At 49.3% G+C, this 19799-nt stretch overlaps 1 protein-coding gene across 1 annotated transcript in view; it reads left to right on the forward strand.

Annotated features, from left to right (window-relative positions):
• The first annotated feature begins 2160 nt into the window (after positions 1–2160).
• Positions 2161–19799, forward strand: part of PAPPA (pappalysin 1) — a 334943-nt gene continuing 317304 nt past the window's right edge. Inside the window, exon 1 of the mRNA XM_060251617.1 lies at positions 2161–2590. Coding sequence (XP_060107600.1) covers positions 2161–2590 — 430 coding nt within the window. The remainder of the gene's footprint in view (positions 2591–19799) is intronic.

Consider the following 19799-nt stretch of genomic DNA (forward strand, 5'->3'; position numbering starts at 1 on the left):
TGGAGGCGATAGGTGAGAAAATTGAAGGAGGGAAAGGAAAGATAAGTGATATATTGTGAAAGGAAGGTGCAGATTGGGGCAGCAAATGGTCATGGAGAGAAGCTGGGCATGCTGTTTAGGGTCTTACAGCTCCCCTTCTGAGTTGCGTACAGGATGCCAGAAGTGAGGCTGAACACATCAGCGTGGAGGCTAAACACACTGGTGTGATGTACTCGATTTCCTAGAAGCAAAACAATCCCTTTCCAGGCTGCGTAACTTGAGATTTCTTCTTGCTCCAAGCTGCTCTCTTTACCAGAAGGTGTGGTAAGGCTGTGCCATGCCCAGGAAGATAATGACTGGATCTGTGAATTAATGAAATGGGAGGATGTCAAAGATCTATCTGTCTGGGGTTTTTTTCTGAATGGAATTGTAAGCACCAGCTTTGTCATAGTAGACCATCCTTGGCTGCCTCTTTTCACTCACTGAAGAAAAAAATCCTCTTTGTCGCCATCAGGGGGAGCTTTTGAGATCTTTCAAGAATATATATATATATTTATATACACACACACACACACCCAAAAAAACCAAAACGTCCCAGCTCAGAAACAGAGATCCATAAACGAGCAAGCATTTCTTACCTGTGGCTCCAACGCCATTGAAGGAAGACACAGGAGTTCAGAAGCCCAGCAGACAGGAAACAATCTGCTTATTTCAGAGGAGTCCCACCCCCATCAACCTTAAATATCAGAGTTTTTGCCGTAGTGTTTTTGAATTAAATTTAAAATTAAATAAGGAGCGGGTTTTTCCCTTCTCTCTCTCTCTTAATTTGGTTTTGTTTTTGGAGGGAGAAGCATTCCAAAGGCAGCTCCCCACCCCCACCCCACCCCCTTCCCCTGCTCTTCTGCTCCAGCTCCTGAGAAGAGAAGCAAGTTCCTCCGCTCCTGATGGGAACCCTGGGTGCAACATTTCGCACGAGCTGCTCAAAAGCTGCACCGAGGGGGACCGCAAAAGGGGGAGCCCGTCCGATTGCATAACTTTGAAAGGCACTAATATGAGGCAAAATTAACACCGCGAGAAAGCGAGCGAAAGCAAGCAGGCTTTAAAAATAAAAAAAAAATCCGAGAATCAAGTTTCAAGCCTCTTTATCCACTGCAGGGAGAAGGGGGGGGGGGGGTGAAGGTTTACCAGCGAAGTGCAAGCGGGATCCTGAGAAGGGAGAGCGCTTTCTTTTGAGCCAGAAAATGGGGAATGTGTGTTTTGGACAGGTCTGAAAGCAGGAGCGGGGGAATTGCAAAGGGGAGGGGAGAGAAGAGAGCGGGTGCCACTGAGCTGAGAATAGTACCTTCGCATTTTTCTGCCCCCTTCTTAAAATGAAAGGGGATAGCGGAGCGGGGGTGGTATAAAGGAAGTGGAAGGCTCACCCCGAGCGCTGGAAACCTGTGTAGCCCTGCAAATTGATCGATTAGTCACCGTCTCTCCCTCTCTCTCTCTCTTTAAAGGGAATCACTGGATTGAGGTGGAGCACCAAATCCTAGATTAGCATTTTCTTGTTTACTCATCATCTTGAGGGGTCTCTTCCCCCCCCTCTCTTTGCTGTCATTTAGTGGAGAAAGATGGGAGGGGGGCGAGAGAAGAGGAGGTTGTGGCTTGCGTTATAAAGGAGGCAAAAAAAATGTAAATGGATTAGAGCATCTTTTTGGAAGAGGGAGGGAAACCAGCGTGCGCCTGTCTCTCAGAGAGGCTCGCTTCTTGCCCGTTTCTTGTAATAATAAGTGTGTGTGTGTGATATAAATGGAGGGGGGGGGACGAAGAGAGAGCGACCCAAAGGCGAGCCAGCGGTGAAGAAATAGGAGCAGGAGAAAGCTAGAGCGACCTCCCCAGCACTTCGACCCAAGAAGAGTTTGAATTTTCATTTTTGATTTTTGCGTGTGTGCGCGCGCGTCCCCCCTTTTAGGGGAAGGGGAAAACAACAAGACCAGGAAAAAGGGGGACCAAAATCCCGAAAGCAGGGGGGGGGGGGGAAGGGGGGAGCAAAAAAAAAAAAAAAAAGGCCACTGCGAAGGGTTATAAAAAGAGCAACTCCCCAAGACGGGGGAACAAGAGAAGAAGGCGAAGCGAGGAGGAGCCCAAAACTGGCAGCGCGGGCGGACTTGCCGGGGAGCAGGGGGGGGAAGCTCGGAAATGCAGCTCTGCACTTCGCTCCTGCCTCTCGCGCTGCTGTGCGCGGCGGCGGTGGCGGCGGGAGCCCCGGCCGGCGGGCCCGAGTGCGGGCTGGACGAGCGCTCCCGGCGGGCGAGGCGAGACACCCGGCAGCAGGCTCGCCGCTTGCACTCCCCGGCCCCGGGCACCTGCGCCACCCGCTTAGCCCGGGCTAGTGGGCGCTCGGCCTCGGGAGGGCTGCCGTTGGCGGAGCCTGGGCGCCCGGCGCGCAGGAGGCAGCCGCGGGAGGCGAGAGGAGCAGCAGGCGGCAGCCGGGCGTTGTACTTCGACGGCGGCCCAGGGGCTGCGCTGCGGCTGAAGGCGGACCTCGTGGAGCTGCCCCGGGACGCCTTCGCTTGGCAAGCGTGGCTGCGCGCCGAGGGAGGCCAGAAGGCTCCCGCTGTCATCGCAGGTAAGGGCGGGCCGAGGGAGCGGGAGCGCGGCGCCCAGGGGGAGCGGCTCTTGGAGAGCCCCGCGCGCAGCTGGACGGGCCGGCCGGCCGGCTCCTTCCAGATGTGGCAGCTCGCGGAGCCAGCCCGGGCAGGGCAGGGGAGGGGAGGGGGGCGCGCGGATGTTTGTGTTGGTGTAAAAAAGCGGCACGTGCTGTTGGGCTTGCAGAGCGCGCGCGCGCACGCCCCGTTCGCCTCTTCCTTTTTTTGTGACGGGGGGGGGGGGGAGAGAGAGTGCATACCCTGGGAGCGATGTTCCCTCTACGCTGCAGAGTCTTGTGAGCAAAAATTCTACTCTGAGAGCTCCTGGCAGGAAAGTTGGGAGCTGCTGCATCCCTCAGGGCGCTCTGGGGTCCTCCTCCTTCCCGAGCTAAGGCAAAACTGGGTGAACTTGAGGCTACACCTCTGTGAGCTGGCTCACGCCGACTCAGCTTAGAGGGAACGCTGCCTGCGAGCCTGGGGGGGGGGGGAGGGAGTTTGCTTTTGAAGTTACTCCCAAGTAAACGCGCTTGGGGAGGGAGGGAGGGTAGCCTGGGCCCGATCCGTGCCAAGCGCCGCTTTTTCCTTTCCGCTTCGAGGCGGAGGGCTGAAAGGGCCGCGATCCAAGGCGCGCTTCCTCGCGAATAAGCCCCACAGAGTTGAGCGAGAGTTTCCCGCCGAGTAGATAGGCGCCAGGTGGAGCGCCAGCGCGCTTGACCAGAGAGGGTAAGTCTATCAAACGCAGCAGGGATCGAGTTGGGGAGGAAGCCCTACTGATTCCGGTCGACTTTCCCGCCGTCGTGGGCACTTTTCTCCGCGGGCAGGTCCCCTGATCCCAGTAGGAGGACCTTACTCCTGAGTAAGCCTGCAGGACAATGATTCTGGAAGTGCTCCCCACGCCCCCTTTCGCTTCGTTTGGCTCGATTGTGACTGTTGCTTAAAAAAAAAAAGTTGTACTCCCTCCTTTTTAAAAAAAAGCAACCCCACTTTCTCCGTGTGTGTGTCCCCCCCCCCCCCCCCCGGCCATTTCTTCCCTCGGAACTCATCAGCAAAGGGTTTCCGAATCCCAAAGATTTATTTTTATTGGCTGGGATGATGGAAAGCCGGTTCTTGGTTTACAGTTTCGGGATACCTGTAAGGCTGGGAGGGGTGAAAGGCCTCGCCTTCGCTGCCCTTTGGTGTTGCCCTGGCTTGCTGACGCGCTGGACTCCCTCTCCTGCTTTCTAGACCCTCGCTGGAGCACGCGGGGGCTGCCGGAGCCATAAAACCACTTTGAAGTGTATGCAACGCCGGCCGTTAAAACCTTGCATGTGTGAGGTTCACACAGCATCCCCCTCGACGCCAGCAAGTACATGGCCCTGGCAGGCTGCGCCGAGAGGGTGGTTGGGGTTTCTCCCCGCCCCGCCCCCCCCCCCCTTAAATGATTTCCAGCATTTTTGACATTCCTTCTGATATTGCAAGCGTCAAGGCCGGCTCGCCCTGTGGAAGTGAGCGAGCTTTTGGCCCCGGCCCCAACTGTTGAACTGCAAGCTTGACAAACCGTGAGGTCCGCTGACGTTGCTCTGGTTGGGGTTTTTACGAGGAGGGCCGCTGCCTAAAACGGGACGCCTGTCGATCTGCACCACCACCGCTCAGTCTCTTCCTAGGAAACGAGGGCGGGAGAGGATGAAAACAGCTCTCTTCGGGGTGTTGCAAGGGGATACCCGACCGGGGGGGCGGGGTCCCCAACCGGAACGAGGGGCCCCAAAGAAAACCACAACCCACCAACAACTCCTTGTTGGTTTTAGCCTCTTCTTACTCTGTGGCACTCACAGGGCAGAGTCCAGTAGCGCCTTTAAGACCAACCAAGTTTTATTCAGACCGCAGGCTTTCGTGTGCTCGAAGCGCGCTTCGTCAGACAGCAGGACGGAGTGGCAAGCGCTCGCTGCCCGCTTTCTCTCTGTTTAGGGCTGCTTGCCATTCCAGCCTGCTGCCTGACGAAGCGCGCTTCGAGCACACGAAAGCCTGCGGTCTGAATAAAACTTGGGTTGGTCTTAAAGGCGCTACTGGACTCCGCTTTGTTATTCTGACTTTGTCGGTCTTAAAGGTGCGCCTTGACGCCTGCTTTGTTCTACTGCTTCAGACCCACCTCCGTGGCGCTCAGGGTGACACCCACCCACCCACCCACCGTAGTTTCCCTTCTCCCTTGGCTTCCCAGACACTTTCTGTGCCGTTGGACTGAGCCGGAGAGGCTTGGGCGATGGAGCCCCGGGAGACAGGAGGCGCCTCGGGAAGTCCCAACTCCGGAGGGAGGGAGGGAGGGAGAGAGAGAGAAAGCTCCTTCGTCTCCCTTAGAAGTACCGCTGCTGCCGCTGCCGCCGCCTTCCAGCGCTCCTGCGGGTTTCCCTCTTCCAGCTGCAGCCTTTCCCTTCCCACCAGCAGATGCGTTCCTTCTTTCTCGGCGCTGTCACCGAGCAGCCTCCGGGGCCGCTTCCCGGCTCGCCTCCTCTTCCTCCTCCCGGCCGCATTTTAACGTGCTTCTCTTGCTTTATCTCGAGTGCCCTATACTTGACCTACAAGATTGCTGTCACTCAGGCGAGGCTCTCCGCGAACCAAAAGGGAAACAGAAGCAGCGGCGCGAGGGCTTTAACTCTCCCGCTGCCGCCTCGGCCCTCGCTGGCAGCGCTCTTGCGCCGAAAAGGGGGGGGGGGGGGTGTGGATCTACAAACACCCTGCTCAGCTCCTACTACTATCTGGCTCCAAACAGACCGGCTGGGTCTTAGGAAGAAAGAGCAGCCCTCAGTCGGGAAGAGATCAGGCTGTAGCTCTCTCCACGCCCCCCCCCCCCATGTTTTCAGTCCTTCCCTGGACTTGTGGCTTGAAGCCATCGATTTGTTGATCTCAGGGTGGGGGTGGAGAGCAGGTTGAGGTGACATCTGGCTGGGTACAGTTTACACTTTCTTTTTCAATCCAGATGTGTACTTTGCACGCATCAGGTTGAGCCAGCTTTTCTTTTCTTTATTTTGAGTTTACAGGACTCCTCCTGACTCAACATTTGAAAAGAGCCTGCAAAATAGAGCAGGGGTGGCCAACGGTAGCTCTCCAGATGTTTTTTTTTGCCTACAACTCCCATCAGCCCCAGCCAGCATGGCCATTGGCTGGGGCTGATGGGAGTTGTAGGCAAAAAAAAAATCTGGAGAGCTACCGCTGGCCACCCCCTAAAATAGATGCTTTTAATTTGATGGGAGGGGGTGAACCGAAAATACCGAGAGTGGTTAAAATGTGGCATCGCTGCCAGAGGATGTAGCGATGGCCACAGGAATAAACAGCTTGAAAGGGGGATTAGATAGATTCATGGAGGATAAGGCTATCAATGGCTACCACCCATGGTGACTGGGAGGAACCTCCACATTCAGAAGCACGGAACCTCTGAATCCCAGAGTCAGGAGGCAGTACAAAGTTAAAGGTGCCCTACCCCTTTAACAGAGGCTTGCTGGAATGTTACCAGGTGAGGCTGAGTTCCATGAAATGCTCCCACTGGCCATGCCTATGTGCTAAGCCTCCATTAAAGGGGCTTTTTCTCCAGGTTGCTGGCAGTCTGAATGAAAACACCTGGTCTGTCTGATGCCCAGAAATGCCCCCCTGCTTAACAACTTAATCATTAGGATTTCCCACTCTCACTTCCTGTCATTTTGAAGAGCGGGGAGGGAATCTTGACTGGGAGCGAGGTTGACAAAGTGGCTAAGATGCTGGCTGTCAACTTTTGTGTGCATCCGCGCACACAGAGGATGGCTTTCCTCAGATCAGCAAAGAGTGCAGAGCGAGGCTAGTATTTGTGCCGTCCCTGTTTTTGTTGGGGATGTGACTCGGTGTCATCCGTGTCTGTTGTCCTTTCCTGTTTTTGTCTGGGGTGAGCTTAAGAAGAAAGGACTTGCTCCCTTCAGTTCTCCTTTCTCTAAGGGGTAGATCCAGCTGGGCAGCCGTGTTGGTCTGAAGCAATAGAACAAAGTTAGAGTTCAGGAGCACCTTTAAATTAAGACCGACAAAGTTTTAATCGGGATGTAAGCTTTCATGTGCTAAAAACACTACTGTCTGATCAAGTGTGCTTTTAGCACACACGAGCTCACATCCTGATTAAAACTCTGCTGGTCTTAAAGGTGCTCCTGAACTCCAGCTTTGTTCTCTAAGGGGTCTTCAGAGAGTTCTACCCTTATAATCAGAAGCAGTTGTTTACAGTGCTATTGATAGGTAGTTTTAAGACTTTGTAATCCTAGCACTAGGGTGGTGGGGAAGAGAAAAGGCACTGTGATGGGAAATTCACAAATGCTCCCCCCACACACACACACTTCATATTTGACTTGTTCCTTCCAAGCGTAGTACGACTGGCCATGCAACTCCTGGCTAGAGCGCATTTGAAGGTGGTAGGTTTTTAAACAGAGGCTAGATGGCCATCTGACAGCAATGAAGATCCTGTGAATTTAGGTGGAGGCATTTGTGAGTTTCCTGCATTGTGCAGGGGGTTGGACTAGATGCCCCTGGAGGTTCCTTCCAACTCTATGGTTTCCAGATACAGTCGCTGACCTTGACCATAGGCAAAGGAAGCCCACCAATGCGGGCCTGTCTTACAGGGCTGTTCTAAGGCTTTTTGGATGTGTTCACAGGTAGAACGCACACTTTGCATGCTGAAGGCTCCTGCTTTGTTAAAAGTAAATCAGGACTCAGGTACTGTCTGAGACTGTCTGTGTGAGACCCTGGTGTTCTGCAGCCAATTAATTTAGACCATACTGAACTAGATTGGACCAACCATCAAACTTAATATAAGGCAGCATCATATGCTTTAAGAGGAGCTGTCATGGTTCAGTGGTGGAGTTTAGGCTTGGCACACTGAAAGCTCCAGGTTCGGTCCCTGGCATCCTAAGACCTCAGGAGGCAGGTGAAGGTTTCCAGAGGAGAGCTGCTGCCAATCATGGTACTGAGCTAGATGGATCAATGAGCTGCCTTCTGGTATAAAGCAGCTTCATATGTTCTGTGCCCATCTAATCTTAGTGACTCATGAGAAGTGCTCCCACTAGCATGCTCTTTTCCTCTGGTGGTGGTGGGGAGGGATGGTGGCTCAGTGGTAGAGCATCTGCTTGGTAAGCAGAAGGTCCCAGGTTCAATCCCTGGCATCTCCAACTAAAAAGGGTCCAGGTAAATAGGTGTGAAAAACTGCAGTTTGAGACCCTGGAGAGCCGCTGCCAGTCTGAGTAGAAATACTGACTTTGATGGGCCGATAGTCTTATTCAGTATAAGGCAGCTCCATATGTTCAAAGTGCCATCAAGTCTCAGCCAATATATGTCAACCCTGTAGGGTTTTCAAAGCAAGAGATGCTCAGAGGTGGTTTTCTGTTGTCTGCCTCTGCATTGGTTTCATTGGCTGTCTCTTATCCAATTACTAATCAGGGCTGACTCTGAATCACACAGAGGAAGCAGCCTTATACTGAATCAGACTATTGGTCCATCAAGGTCACTTTGGTCTCGGACTAGCAGAAGCTCTCCTGGGTCTCAGATGGAGGTCTTTTGCATCATCTACTGCCTGGTCCTTTTAACTAGAGATGCTGGGGATTGAACCTGGGACCTTTTGCATGCAAATCAGAGGCTCTTCCATTGAAGCAGATCCTCTCCTACTTACTTACTTAGCTACCTTGCTTAGCTTTCAAGATCTGGTGAGATCAGGCTAGCCTGAGGTATATACGTACATTTTCTCCACCCCACCTCATTGCTTGCTTGCCCATTTCTGGTCGGCCCCAGTGTTTTTAATAACCACCAGTCAAGAGCAGACTTGAGCGGACTCTCTGAAACAGTCCATTTCAAACTGCCCTCTTGCAGATGGAAGTTCCATCAGATGCAAAAAGCAGCCACCCATTTGCTTTCGGTGTCCAAGAATCGTTTCACTGCTGCTCTGAAGTCGAAATTTCCTTACATCACTACCCGTCTCAGTGTGTGTGTTTTTTTTCTGAAACAGCTAATTTTACAGTGCTATTAAAAGGGTTCGTCATCTCCCTGGGCCATCCCTCCTCTCAGAGGGTAGGCGGCCCTCAGTGCGAGAAGCTGCCAACTTTCACACTGTCTCAGAGCAAGGCTATTTCTGAACCTGTCTGACTTCTGCGATATCAGCTGCAGTCTTCAGCGCTGCCAAGCTACCGAGGGGAAGGAAAATAACCCTGAAAAGTGCTCCTGGCAGCTATTTTCTCCTTGACTTATGCAATAGCTGTGGCATTCAAGCAACCATGCACTGGCCTGACCAGCAAAACGTGCATAGAAACGATGCCATTCCATGGAGCATTGGCTGGTCTCCTCCAACTTAATGGCAAATTGGTCTTGCATTAAGGCTGTTCGACTTCAGGCACAAAGGGGTTAATTAGTTGCCTCCTCCCAGCCTTAAAACATGACTAGGTAAAACAAAGTAGGTGTCAAGTTCATCTTTAAGATCAACAAAGTTTTATTCAGAACATAAGCTTTTGTGTGCTCCAAGCACACTTCATCAGATGAGGGGATCAGGTGAAGAAGGTGATCAGATGAAGTGGAGCGCACGAAAGCTTACGTTCTGAATAAAACTTCCTTGGTCTTAAAGGTGCCACTGGACTCCTACTTTGTTCTACTGCTTCAGACCAACATGGCTGCCCGCTTGGATCTGTCTACATGGCTAGGTATTTAATCCTTAGATTTGTCAGGCAATGAATGTCATTTTCAGCTCTGCAAAAGATAGTTCTCCATGCTTCCATGGACTCCATCTTGCTTCCTGCTGAAAAAGGCGCACAGGGAAATGATTCATGCCTCCATCGCAAAGTAGGTTAGCCTGTGTTTTCTTGGAAATGTGACGGTTGATTTTTGAATGGCTGGGAGTGGTGGTGGTGGTGGGGGGGAGTTTTGATGAATGAGTCGGAGTGGGAAAATGCATGTCCGCCAAGAAAAGTGAAAGTGAGTTGTCAGGGTTTTCCCTTTCTCTCCCCATCCCATCTGCTTCTCGCTGTCTCACTGTCCTTCCAGATGCCAACTAAGAACATGATCCTGAGTTAACAGAGTGCTGTTTGACAGGAAGCGCCTTTGTTTTCCCAACTTTTGTTCATTGGTGAAAGCAAGGTTGTAGCAGGATCCAAGATGAAAGCGGAGCGGGAGAGAAGCGAGGGTTCCCCCAGTAGCACAGCAAAACTCTCCGAACTCCATAAGTTCTGTGCATAGCAAACAGTCTTAGGAATGCTGAACATCTGAGTTTGGGCCAATGGGCCAGTCTAGGGAGCTCTTATTGATTGTGCAAGGGCAATGTTTCCTCTAAGCTGCGGAGTCTTGTGAGCAAAAATTCTACTTTGTGAGCTACTGGCGTTAAAGTTGTGAGTTACTGCATGAATTAGTGTGCCCTGGGGTCATCCTTCCTGAGCTAAGACAAAAATGTGTGAGCTGGAGGCTAAAAATCTGTGAGCTAACTCACGCTAACTCAGCTTAGAGGGAATACTGGACAAGTAGAGCTGGATTAACAACTAGGCAAAGTAGCCACTGGCTTATGGGCCCCTACACCTTTAGGGGCCCCAGGCTGACTTCCCCCCGCCCCCTCCTGTTTCCCCCCTGCTTGCAGCGCTCCCAGCCTGCACACGCAGCCAGCAACTGAGCTGCTCTTTGCCTGATGTGACTGTTGCTGGTTTGCCTCTCTCTGCCTCTCCCCCGCAGCTTGGTAAAAGGGGCTTTTAAGAAGGTACCTGCAGACTGCAGCATGGTCTGTAGGCAGATGGGCGGGCACTCAGACTCTGAGGTAATTTGTGAGGCTCCCCCCCCCCAGGATTTCGACTGCCTAGGGGCCTCCGCAGGGTTTAATCCAGCACTGTGGACAAGACCCAAGTAATAACTTGTTAAGCCCCCATAGCCTTTGGTTCTGGTTCTCAGGGTTTTTAAAAACTCCTCGTGCTTCCTTCAGCCTTGATTTCAAATCTACGTGCAGCCAACTGACAGGAAGACAGAGTTGTTTAACAAAGGTGAAAACCTGGACTAAAGGCTAAAAGCTGAATGCGGAGAGGGGGGAGGAAGAATAATTCTAGCACTATGAATCCTGCTTTAAAAATGACCCTGCCAAATCTAATGAACCACTGAGAGATCATTTGGGGCCAGGCTACCTTGACAATTTTTTTCTTTGGCATTAGTGAGCATGATGTATTTCACAATATTCTTAACTTTGTAATTCTTTAGTGCTCATTTGTCTCCAGTAATCTCTGTAGATCTGAAGGTATCAGGTAGCTGTAGGTCTATGTCAGTGTGTCAGTATGTATAAGAACAGTGAAGTGTGTAAACAAATTTAAGACTACAGAAACCCATAATATAGCATAAAGGAGTGAAAATGCACATACAGAACTTGTATCTCAATATTCTGCATATATTCTATGCACATTGTACATATTAATACTGCATAAATTACGTCATACAACAGATAGATGGCAAACAAGTTAAAAAAAACAAACAAAGGATCATAATCCTGACAAAACTATAAATGAACATAAAGAAAAAGTGTGGAAGATTTTGTTGATTCCTTTCCGGAATCCCATGGAAATAGGTTTTCTGTGCTCTTTTTCATCTCTAATGTAGTTTTGGAAGCCTAATGTTAATTTGGAAGCAATTCCGGGCACAAAATGTTAATTTGGGAGTCATTCTATGAATGCACATTCATGGAACAATTGTTATAGTATAGAGGATAGTGCAGCTTTTTCTGTAACAAACCTTCGAGTGACATAAAGAAATTTAAGACTACGGAATAGGATAGGAGGACAAAACTAATTAACAGGAAACAGAGGATAGGAGGACAAAACTAATTAACAGGAAACAGAGGATTGGAGGACAAAACTAATTAACAGGAAACAGAGAGTGCGTCTAAATGGGCAGTTTTTACAGTGGAAGGTAATAAGCCGCAGAGTATCAAAGGGCTAGGTCCAGTGCTTTTAAACTTGTTCCTTGATGATCGGGAGTTGCAAGTAGGCAGTAAAGTGGTTAAGTTTGTGGATGACACTAAGTTGTTCAGGACAGTGAGAAACAGGAAGCACTGTGAGGTGCTCTAGAGGGGATGGCAAATGGGCAAGTACAAAGTAATGCACATTGGTACCAAAAATTCTCTCTATAAATATGGGTTCATGGTGTCCTAACCAGTGTTCCCTCTAAACTGAGTAAGTGTGAGCTAGCTCACTGTTTTTTAGTCTCTGGCTAGCTCAGGAAAAATGGCCCCAGAGCAAACTAATTTGTGCAGAAGATTACAACTTTAATGTTGGTGGCTCACAACTTTAATATCAGTAGCTCACAAAGTAGAATTTTTGCTCACAGGACTCTGCAGCTTAGAGGGAACATTGGTTCCAACGTGTAATAACTGACCAGGAGAGAGATCTCAGAGCCGTGGTAGATAACTCACTGAAGATGTTGATTCAGTGTGCAACTGCAATAAAAAAAGGGCAAATCTATTCTGGGGATTTTTAGAAAGGGGACTGAAAACAAATCAGCCAGTATAATGCCCTTGTATAAATCTGTGGTGCAGCCTCATTTGGAACTACTATGTACAGTTCAGGTCACCGTATCTCAAAGAAAATATTGTAGCATTGGAAAAGGTGCAGAAAAGGGCAAACAGAGCCCGCCAGAGTGTGTGAAGTTCCCCCAGTAAGTTTCCAGTTGAGCTGGGATTGGAACCCTGGCTCTTTGTACTTCCATAGTCCCCTGGGCAAACGTCGCACTGACACGGTCCTGTCTGTTTTAGTTGCTGCTCTCCTAAATCCCAGATCTCATTCTAGCGCCTGCTTCTTCCAAAGTAAATTCCCCCCCCCCCGGCCGACTGTGTTAAAAAGTGAGAATATTTATTCAAAACACTTTGCTCAGCTGTATGATGTAAGTGTGTAACTTTGCTGTGCCGTTGGCTCTCTGTCTCCCACCACTCGGGCTCCCTCCCTTATCATCCTGTTCCGGGTTTAGTTACTTCTCTTACTATCTTTCTGTCCTTGATTCCCCCCTCCCCATCTTTCCCTCCTCTCTGATAGGCAGAATTTCCATCTGTTTGACAAGCAAATGCAGGGGTCCTGATAAGGACAATATCTGCTCTGTTCCATTCATCTTTTTATCCTGTGAGTGCAGCTAGCCTGACTCCCGAGAACTGACACCAGCTCTTGAGAGAGTGAAGGCAGAGCTTGGTCACATTTCTTTTAAACAACACGGTGCATGTTTCCCTTGTTGACAGAGGGTGCAATAGTAAAGGTGCACCTTACATTGCACATCCATGAAGCTGTTTTCCTTTTTAAAAACCCTCCTCAAAATCCCATTTCTTTAGTGCAGCATTTCAAGAATGACCCTGGGTTGAAATCCTACCATTTTCCTCAAGGACAGGTCTGTTCTCTGGAGGAGGAGGAGGAAGGTTTATACCCCTCACTTCACTACTTGAAGGAGTCTCAGAGCAGTTTATAATCTCCTTTCCCTTCCTCTCCCCACAACAGACACCCTGCAAGCAATGCTGCCTCTATGATGCGGGGTCTTGTGAGCACAAATTCTGCTTTGTGAGCTACTGCCTAAACTAGTTTGCTCTGGGGCCATCTTTCCTGAGCTAAGACAAAAAGGTGTGAGCTGGAGGCTAAAAAACTGTGAGCTAGCTCACACTAATTCTCCTTAGAGGGAACTCTGCCTGTGAGGTAGGTGGGGCTGAGAGAGCTCTGACAGAAACTGCTTGTGAACAGAACAGCTTCTGACAGAGTTATGATTGACCCAAGATCATACCAGCAGGTGGTAGAGTGGGGAATCAAACCCAGTTCTCCCAGATAAGAGTCTGCACACTTAACCACTTCACCAAACTGGCTCTCTTTCCCCCCATTTCTTTAGACATTTTTCATTTCATTTTTTTTTAGATATTTATACCTCACTTTTGCCCTACTGGGGACCCAAAGCGGCTTACAAGTTCATTCTTCCCTTCTCTGTCCTGTCCTCCCCACAGCTTTGTGAGAGACTGACAGGCCCAAAGTCACTCAGTGAGCTTTCATAGCAGAGTGAAGATTCAAAATGGTGTCTCCCAGATCCTAGTCTGACACTCTAACCTCTATGCTAGGGGAGGCCAACGGTAGCTCTCCAGATATTTTTTGCCTACAACTCCCATCAGCCCCAGCCCATTGGTCATGCTGGCTGGGGCTGATGGGAGTTGTAGGCAAAAAACATCTGGAGAGCTACCGTTGTCCACCCCTGCTCTATGCTACACTGGCTCTGTAAGAGAGGAAGCCGCCTTCCATTGGAAGAAATCCTGATACTTTGCTGGAGTGTTAAGATACAACCATTTGTAGTTGCATCTCAGCTCTTCCAGATCAGCCTAGTGCAGAGGCTAGAATGTTGGAGTGGGGATTCCTGGGTTTAAATCCCACTGAGTTGACTTAGGCCAGTCATTATTTCAATCTAACTATCTCATGGGGTTGTCATAGGGAGAAAATGGGATACAGGAATTCTTTGCATGCTTCCCTTAATTTCTTGGAGGCAGGGGACAGGATAATTGATTTGAATTCCCCCTCCATTCCCATCTTGCCCACTTCATGTGGATTATAGGTGTGTTGGTCGTTCTGTGCTTTATATTACTCAGGGGTGTTGTCAACCCTAAATTGTATATTACTTAGTAAGGGTGTAAGGTTGGCCATAATGTGAAGTGCCAGGGAGCTCTTTTGGTGTAGTCAGCCAGTTTGGTGTAGTGGTTAAGTGTGCGGACTCTTACCTGGGAGAACAGGGTTTGATTCCCCACTCCTCCACTTGCAGCTGCTGGAATGGACTTGGGTTAGCCATAGCTATCGCAGGAGTTGTCCTTGAAAAGGCAGCTGTTGTGAGAGCCCTCTCAGCCCCACCCATTTCACAGGGTGTCTGTTGTGGGGGGAGAAGATATAGGCGATTGTAAGCCACTCTAAGTCTCTGATTCAGAGAGAAGGGCGGAGTATAAATCTGCATTCTTCCTCTTCCTCCTCCTCCTGGATGTTGTCAAACCTAAATTGTATATTACTTAGTAAGGGTGTGAGGTTGGCCATAATATAAAGTGCCAGGAAGCTCTTCAACTAAAGACTCTAGAAGGAGGACACAGGTGTCTTACCATGCAATCCTATGCAGTGTTTCTCCAGTCTGTATCCATAGAAGTTAACCTGCACATAGGATTCAACTCTTATTCTCCTAGGAAAAGCCCTGCTAGATCAGACGAAAGGTTCATCTAACCAGCTGTCCTGTTTCCCATAGTAACCACTGAGATGATCCCAAGCAAGGTATTTAGGCAACTGCTCTGCAGCACAATTGGTTTCCAATAGCCAGTAATCTGATATATACTGACTCAAGACATGAGAGTTCTCCTTAGCTAATGCAGGTAATCTATCTCTCCCAAATCTGTCTAATCCTGTTTTGGAGCCACCTAAGGCAATGACCGTCCCCACATCTTGCAGCAACACATTTCCATACATGATGTAATAAAAGCCCCACTAATCAGTCCCATCTAGGTGGACCTGACCACCAGTGCAGCACTTGGCAGATCAAAAGGCCTCTGACCTACTCTTTGCTCCCTTGCTGTACTATGGCAGTGGGATGGGCTGAGGATGGGTTTTGTGTCTCCTTACTCAACCGCTATTAGATGACACAGAAGACCACTGGGGCTCTCCATGGTTCTGCAACAGTGCTGGATGTGGCCTGATTCCTCAGTCTCAGCAACTTGTTGTTCAAGTGAGGACTGAACTGTTCTTGGACCAGCTGTTTTACAGTTTCCAGCACCTACAGGATTCAAGTTGTAGTGAGGTGGTATTGCAGGAGAACCCAAAGATGTCTGCCGTCTTCTCAAGCCTTCAATTCCTCCCCCTCCTCAAGCTGGTGTATTCAGTTACAGAACTTGCACATATACCTGGACTCTTCACTTCACTCTTGTTGAACAGCTCTTACTAGGCTTACCAGCTTGCCTACTGGGACAGGTAAACTCCTGTCCTCAATGGCTCTCACATGCTCTTACAGTGAGCAAAACTTGGGGGGGGGGGTTGATGACAGAGATACCGCCATGTCACTTCCAGTGGCCACATCCATGATGCTGTAGGAATTTCCCCAGACTCTGTGGTCCTTGCCATAAAGATTTGAGAAATTTCTAGAATGTCACTTGACATTTCCCCATGCCCCACTCCTATAAGCACCCAAGTTTCTCTCTTCCTGGGCAAGTAAGACATGACCGCTGGAGATCTGTAATTAGAGCTCCATGTGTGTTATTTGCTACTATACAGAGTTCAAAACCACAGTGTTGGGAAAGGTAGGATGGATCAACAATCTTCTGATTGAAAATACCTCACCCACTCAGCCTACTTTAAACCCTGTCAGGAGAAAAAGGTCTTGCATGATATGAGTTTCTCTTTCTTTTTCCCATCCAGGACTTAAAACAGGTGAGGGAATCATTTTCAAACGGAATTGGCAGAGAAGTGGAAACGTTATCCCCATTTCCCAGCGCTGACCTAGACTGCTGCCCTTCCCAAAGCTGCTATGGAAGGCCAAATTGCAAACTTGGAGTTTCAGTTGCAAAACTTGGCGATCATATTTTGTGTAGCCCTTAGAAGTGTTGGCCAGGATGCTGCTATAAAATGTTTGCATTAATTTTAATTAATTGCATTTGGGCCACCTGCGAGATAACTGAACAGTCAGGTTTAGATTTTAGCTCCCAGACCATCCTCTGGTGTTTTAGTTTTGTGGGTTGTGTGCCGATTAGCACATCCTGGGCATTGGTGAATCTCTTGCCACCGGGGGTCTAACCCTGATCCCTCTGTGCTTAGGCTGATGGGGCTGTCAGAACCGCTTCTGCAATGGTAGCATTGGGTGTGCGGCCTTTGAAGCTTCTGAAGCGTGCAAAATCCTTGCTTCCGCTGCTGGAGAGTTGTGCAGGCAATCTGCCACAGGCGTGGTTGGATCCAGGCAGGGAAAGAATAAGCTGACCACAGACCAAATGACTTGGCTTTGGGAGGTGAAGTCCCAGGATAAGAGGGGCTTTGAACAATGCATTCTTGGCAAGGCATGATATCCGAAAATGTACATTGAGGGCCGAGCTCTGCTCTCAATTACTCTGGATTTATAAGGGGGGAAGCTCTGTCGAACAAAGGTTAGTGGTGTTTCCCCAATGTGCGTGCAGGCGGAACTGAGAACCAAAATAGGCTCTAGATTTATAGAGATCACCAGGGGAAATCAGTGTTGTGTGGAGGAGCGCCCTTGTCAATCGGGGCGAGACCTCTGTTTGCTGCGAGGGATGATTTAATTTGGGCGTGTTTGGCTTTTGGCAATGGGAAGGGGGGGGAAAGCACTTTTCCGAGATGGGCTGTTTGCTTTTCTGCCTGCACCTATCATATTCCCACTAGGCTTGTAAAAATCAAGCCCTGTACAGTATATACAGTAAGTTCTTTGTGTCTCTGGCAAGCAAAGCGTGTGTGAAGCTCTGCTCTCTGGAGCAGTGGCCCCGAAATCTATTCCCCTCGCTCCCATTAAAACTGCAGCCTCCTGGAAAGATATCCCCTTCTCTTCTGTTTACAAACATATGGGGGGGGGGGGGGATATGCAGAAGGGAAGTGAAATGAAAGTGTCAGCCGTATGCTTGCATTCTCTCATTGCAGGTTTTTCGGCCAGTGCGGTTACTGAATCTTTCCAACGGTGCATCTGTTTATAGGAATCTCTTTGGCAGACAACTGTAGCTATCTGCCTTGTTTAAATGTCTGTCTTCCGCACTCTTTTACTTCCGTCATGTGGTAAGAGAGTCTTGAGCACATGTTGGGGGGGGGGGGAGGGGGAAGCAACAAGCTAAGTTTGGTGTAGTGGTTAAGTGTGCGGACTCTTATCTGGGAGAACCGGGTTTGATTCCCCACTCCTCCACTTGCACCTGCTGGAATGGCCTTGGGTCAGCCATAGCTCTGGCAGAGGTTGTCCTTGAAAGGGCAGCTGCTGTGAGAGCCCTCTCCAGCCCCACCCACCTCACAGGGTGTCTGTTGTGGGGGAGGAAGATAAAGGAGATTGTGAGCCGCTCTGAGACTCTTCAGAGTGGAGGGCGGGATATAAATCCAATATCTTCTTCTTCTTCTAACATTAAAAGAGCTGCCTAAAATCACTTTGAGAGTTTGAATGAGAAAAGCCATTCCTTGAATCTCTAACAAACAAAACCCCAATCGGGCATTAAAAATGGCAACACGTGCCACAACTTGAGGGTGAACACTTCAGTCACCCAGGAAGAAGAAGAATTGCAGATTTATACCCGGCCCTTCTCCTTGAAAGAGCCCCATGGCGCAGAGTGGTAAAGCTGCAGTATTGCAGTCGGAACGCTCTACTCACGACCTGAGTTCGATTCCAGCGGAAGCTGGTTCAGGTAGCCGGCTCGAGGTTGACTCAGCCTTCCATCCTTCCAAGGTCGGTAAAATGAGTACCCAGCTTGCTGGGGGGGAAGTGTAATGACTGGGGAAGGCAATGGCAAACCACCCTATAAAAAGGTCTGCCGTGAAAATGTTGTGAAAGCAACATCACCCCAGAGTTGGAAATGACTGGTGTTTGCACAGGGGATCTTTCCTTTTCCTTCTCCCTGAATCAGAGACTCAGAGTAGCTTACAATCTCCTTTATCTTCTCCCCCCACAACAGACACCCTGTGAGGTGGGTGGCGCTGAGAGGGCTCTCACAGCAGCTGCCCTTTCAAGGACAACCTCTGCCAGAGCTATGGCTGACCCAAGCCCATTCCAGCAGCTGTAAGTGGAGGAGTAGGGGGATCAAACCCGGTTCTCCCAGATAAGAGTTCTCATACTTAACCATTATACAAAACTGGCTCTGTAATTCTGTAATCATGTCAAGCAAAATATGTTTAGGGGAGTGGGTTGATCAGGTGGCCTCTGAATTGGATTTTATTGGCTTGGGATGATTTTGAATATCTCATCCCCTATTTGATTTTGTGTCTCCCTTGTGCAAATATAAACTGTGGATTCTTTGTTTTGGCACAGTGCTCTGTTTCGTCACACCAGACTTTTGCTCATAAAGCGTACCAATCTTTTCTATGTTATTGTCAGAAAAATCAGCATTCTGTGGGCTGAGTATATTATATGTGCAAATGGCATGTAGCATATGTAGAAGACTGCAGATTTATACGCCGCCCTTCTCTTTGAATCAGAGACTCAGAGCGGCTTACAGTCTCCTATATCTTCTCCCCCCACAACAGACACCCTATGAGGTGGGTGGGGCTGAGAGGGCTTTCACAGCAGCTGCCCTTTCAAGGACAACTCCTGCAATAGCTATGGCTGACCCAAGGCCATTCCAGCAGGTGCAAGTGGAGGAGTGGGGAATAAAACCCATGGAGGCGGGAGCCTTCCACAGGGCCCTGCTCTTTTAAGGACAACTCATGCAATAGCTATGGCTGACCCAAGGCCATTCCAACAAGTGCAAGTGGAGAAGTGAGGAATCAAACTTAGTTCTCCCAGATAAGAGTCTGCATGCTTAACCACTGCACCACATATGGCTCTTTCACACATATTGTGCAGCTCCTGGAGGTCAAGGAGGAACTTAATGCAGGCTTTCTCTCAAGTAAGTGTGCTTAGCATTGGGTCCTCAGACAGCTTCTGAGCACTGACCCAGACATCTATTTCTACCATGTGTGAAGCAGGGAAGGAGGAGGAAACAGGCAGGCTTGCAAACTCATCTCCTCCACCACAGAGGTCACCCAGAGACCTAGAGCAGGGAAAGAGAGTGCAAGAGCCGAGGGAGCCTCTGAAAGGAGCGATGGCATTAAAGAAGGTAGCTCAGGGTTCTCCATTAGTTTCATAGTTCGTTTATCAACCTTGGTGTCAAGGCAAAGAGAGAAACATAATGATGCAAACGGTGGTCAGTGATTTATATGGTACATATGTGTTTTCTTCTCCCGCTAATGCAAAAAAAAATAATCCCCTAACTTTTCCCAATGCTAGTCTTATGGGGACTGTTATTCCCAGCTTTTTTTTTTTTTTTAACTCTCCTTCTAGCATGGTGCATGCATATGTATTTTATCTTTCTGTGCAAAGAAAGTATTAAGAGTTTTAATAAAGATGTGTGCGATATTTGTTCATGTCTTGAAGCTCTCAAACATATGATCTTTATTCTATGTGGCTTAACATAAGATTGCTTAACAAGTTTGGCTACCCCTGCACTAGCTCTTCCCCTGTTGCCAGAGAAAGAGCTTCTTGTGTTGGCAGACA

Source organism: Heteronotia binoei, chromosome 12, assembly GCF_032191835.1.
Source record: "Heteronotia binoei isolate CCM8104 ecotype False Entrance Well chromosome 12, APGP_CSIRO_Hbin_v1, whole genome shotgun sequence".
Classification (NCBI taxonomy): domain Eukaryota; kingdom Metazoa; phylum Chordata; class Lepidosauria; order Squamata; family Gekkonidae; genus Heteronotia; species Heteronotia binoei.